General features: G+C 43.3%; 1 protein-coding gene across 1 annotated transcript; it reads left to right on the top strand.

The window, feature by feature from the left end:
• Window positions 1-295: 295 nt before the first annotated feature.
• On the top strand, window positions 296-966 carry LOC106086601 (uncharacterized). Its single transcript, XM_013251342.2, has 2 exons — window positions 296-385; window positions 460-966. The coding sequence occupies exons 1-2, from the start codon at window positions 296-298 to the stop codon at window positions 964-966; spliced, it is 597 nt and encodes a 198-aa protein (XP_013106796.2).
• Window positions 967-3,058: the final 2,092 nt, after the last annotated feature.

Below are 3,058 nucleotides of genomic sequence, written 5' to 3'. Positions count from 1 at the left end.
CAAAATGGCATTTCAATACTGACGAAATTCATTCGACCGAATATTTTTGATGGTATCACAACTAACTCGTGCTATAAAAAAAGTACCTTATCTAAGGGCTCTACAAATTGCCGCCAAAACAATTAGGGTCACATGTTAGAGAGTTTTCAGGCAAATAAGCTTACAGATGCTATTTAAAAACTCATTATACATAGACCATATCATCATTGGTTCAACGGAAAAAAACGGAAAAAATGGAATAAGTCATTGTAAATTGAAACATGATGTCGAGCTGTTACAAGTAGAGAAAACAGAAATGTTAAACCCAACTAGCTCAACTTTTATGCGATTTTATCTGATCCTGCTGGTGGTGTGCCAGCATTGGCAATGCATATGGATGGCGGCGGTAAGCTCTGCAAAATGGAATTCCTTTTTAATTTAATTTTTAACTTTGGGTTCACTTTCGTTCACCCCTTGCAGGACTGCTATGGCATGAAATTGTTGTCATTTCGTACCACCGATACTCCTCAATATCGTTTCCAAATGGAATTTAATTCCAATCAAACACTATCCTCGGTGACACGTGTGCTGGAGCCAGTACCCACTCCCATGTGGAACTTGATCTTGGTTCAATACTACAAACAAGGTCGACGAACAATTAAGAAAAACGTTTACAATACCAAAATAATTGTGTGTAATTTTTGGCGTCAAATGGAACGTTTACGAATTTTCAATAACCTGGCCGATAATCTCTTCAAAGATCCCGATTCGGGCAATATGAGCCTAGCATGTCCCTTGCAGGTGGGCACATATGTCATGAAAAATATTTACTTACCGGCTGATGCGGGACTTTTGAAATTCATCTTTCGCCCAAACACCATTTATGGCCTCTTTGGCTATGTCTACTCGCAGTTGCCGAATAAGAAATTGATTCTCAAGTGTACCTATGAAATCAATGGAACGGTTATACCTGTCGAAACATGTTGAGCCTTATCAACATTTGTTCTTTCCTCATTTTTTTGGGAATAAATTTTGAAAATTGTAAAAATTTTATAGAGACTCTTGATATTATTGATGGTTACATAGAGCATCATAAACAAAAAAAAAAATAAATGATAAGAAACAAAATCATAAACTCTGAAATGACTACAAACAAGTAAAAAGACGTTAAGTTCGCCCGGACCGAACTTTGGATACCTATCATCTCGGGTATATATGTAAACCACCTTTCGTCAAAATCCGGTGAAAAATGCATACCTTATGCCCCATAGCAGGTTCATCTAAATATGTTCCGATTTGGACCAAATATTCACAAGTACAAGCCTAACATAAGTCACTGTGTCAAATTTCACTGAAATCGGATTATAAATGCGTCTTTTATGTGGCCAAGACTTTAAATCGAGTTATCGGTCTATATGGCGGCTATATCCAAATCTGGACCGATCTAAGTCAAATTGAAGAAGAATATCGATGGGCCTAACACAACTCACTGTCCCAAATTTTGGCGACATCGGATAATAAATGCGCCTTTTATGGGCTTAAAACCTTAAATCGAGAGATCGGTCTATATGGCAGCTACATCCAAATCTGGACCGATCTGTGCCATAATGCAGAAGTATGTCAAGGGGCTTAACTTAACCCACTGTGCCAAATTTCGCGAAATCGGACAATAAATGGGCCTTTTATGCGCCTAAGACCCTAAGTCGGAGGATCGGTATATATGGCAGCTATATCCAAATCTGGACCGATCTGGGCCAAGTAAAAGAAGGATGTCGAAGGGCCTAACACAACTCACTGTCCCCAATTTTAGTAAAATCGGAAAATAAATGTGGCTTTTATGGGCCTAAGGTCCTAAATCGGAGGATCGGTCTATATGGCAACTATATCCAAATCTGGACCGATCTGGGCCAAATTAACGAAGGATATCGAAGGACCTTACACAACTCCCTGTCCCAAATTTCAGCAAAATCGGATAATAAATGTGGCTTTTATGGCCCTAAGACGTCGGATCGAATCGTCGGATCGGTCTATATGGGGGCTATATCAAGATATAGTCCGATATAGCCCATCTTCGAACCTAACCTGCTCTTGGACAAAGAAAGAATCTGTGCAAAGTTTCAGCTCAATATCTCTATTTTTGAAGACTGTAACGTGATTTCAACAGACAGACGGACGGATATGGCTAGATCGTCTTAGATCAAGAATATATATACTTTATAGGGTCAGAAATAGATATTTCGAGGTGTTGCAAACGGAATGAGATGAGAATAATGCAATTAGCGATCAATTAGAATGGAAACTGCGTTGATAATTTGTAGTAAAAAAGATATTAGGGTCATTATTTTTATACCCTCCACCATAGGATGGGGGTATACTAATTTCGTCATTCTGTTTGTAACACCTCGAAATATGCGTCTGAGCCCCATAAAGTATATATATTCTTGATCATCATGTCATTTTAAGTCGATCTAGCCATGTCCATCCGTCTGTCCATCCGTCTGTCCGTCCGTCCGTCTGTCCGTCCGTCCGCCTCTCCGTCCGCCCCTCCGTCCGCCCCTCCGTCCGTCCGCCCCTCCGTCCGTCCGCCCCTCCGTCCGTCCGCCCCTCCGTCCGTCCGCCCCTCCGTCCGTCCGCCCCTCCGTCCGTCCGCCCCTCCGTCCGTCCGCCCCTCCGTCCGTCCGCCCCTCCGTCCGTCCGCCCCTCCGTCCGTCCGCCCCTCCGTCCGTCCGCCCCTCCGTCCGTCCGCCCCTCCGTCCGTCCGCCCCTCCGTCCGTCCGCCCCTCCGTCCGTCCGCCCCTCCGTCCGTCCGTCTGTTTGTCGAAAGCACGCTAACTTTCGAAGGAGTAAAGCTTGCCGCTTGCAATTGTGCACAAATACTTTTTGTTAGGGTAGGTCGGTTGGGATTGTAAATGGGCCAAATCGGTCCATGTTATATAGCTGCCATATAAACCGATCTTGGGTCTAGAATTCTTGAGCCGCTAGAGAGCACCGATATCCGATATCCGATTTAGCTGAAATTTTGCACGAGGTGTTTTATTACGACTTCCAACAACTGTGCTGAGTATGGTTCAAATCAGTC

This window comes from Stomoxys calcitrans, chromosome 4 (assembly GCF_963082655.1).
Source record: "Stomoxys calcitrans chromosome 4, idStoCalc2.1, whole genome shotgun sequence".
NCBI classification, from domain to species: domain Eukaryota; kingdom Metazoa; phylum Arthropoda; class Insecta; order Diptera; family Muscidae; genus Stomoxys; species Stomoxys calcitrans.
Note: the sequence above shows the minus strand (reverse complement) of the source record. Positions and strands in the feature narration are given on the sequence as shown.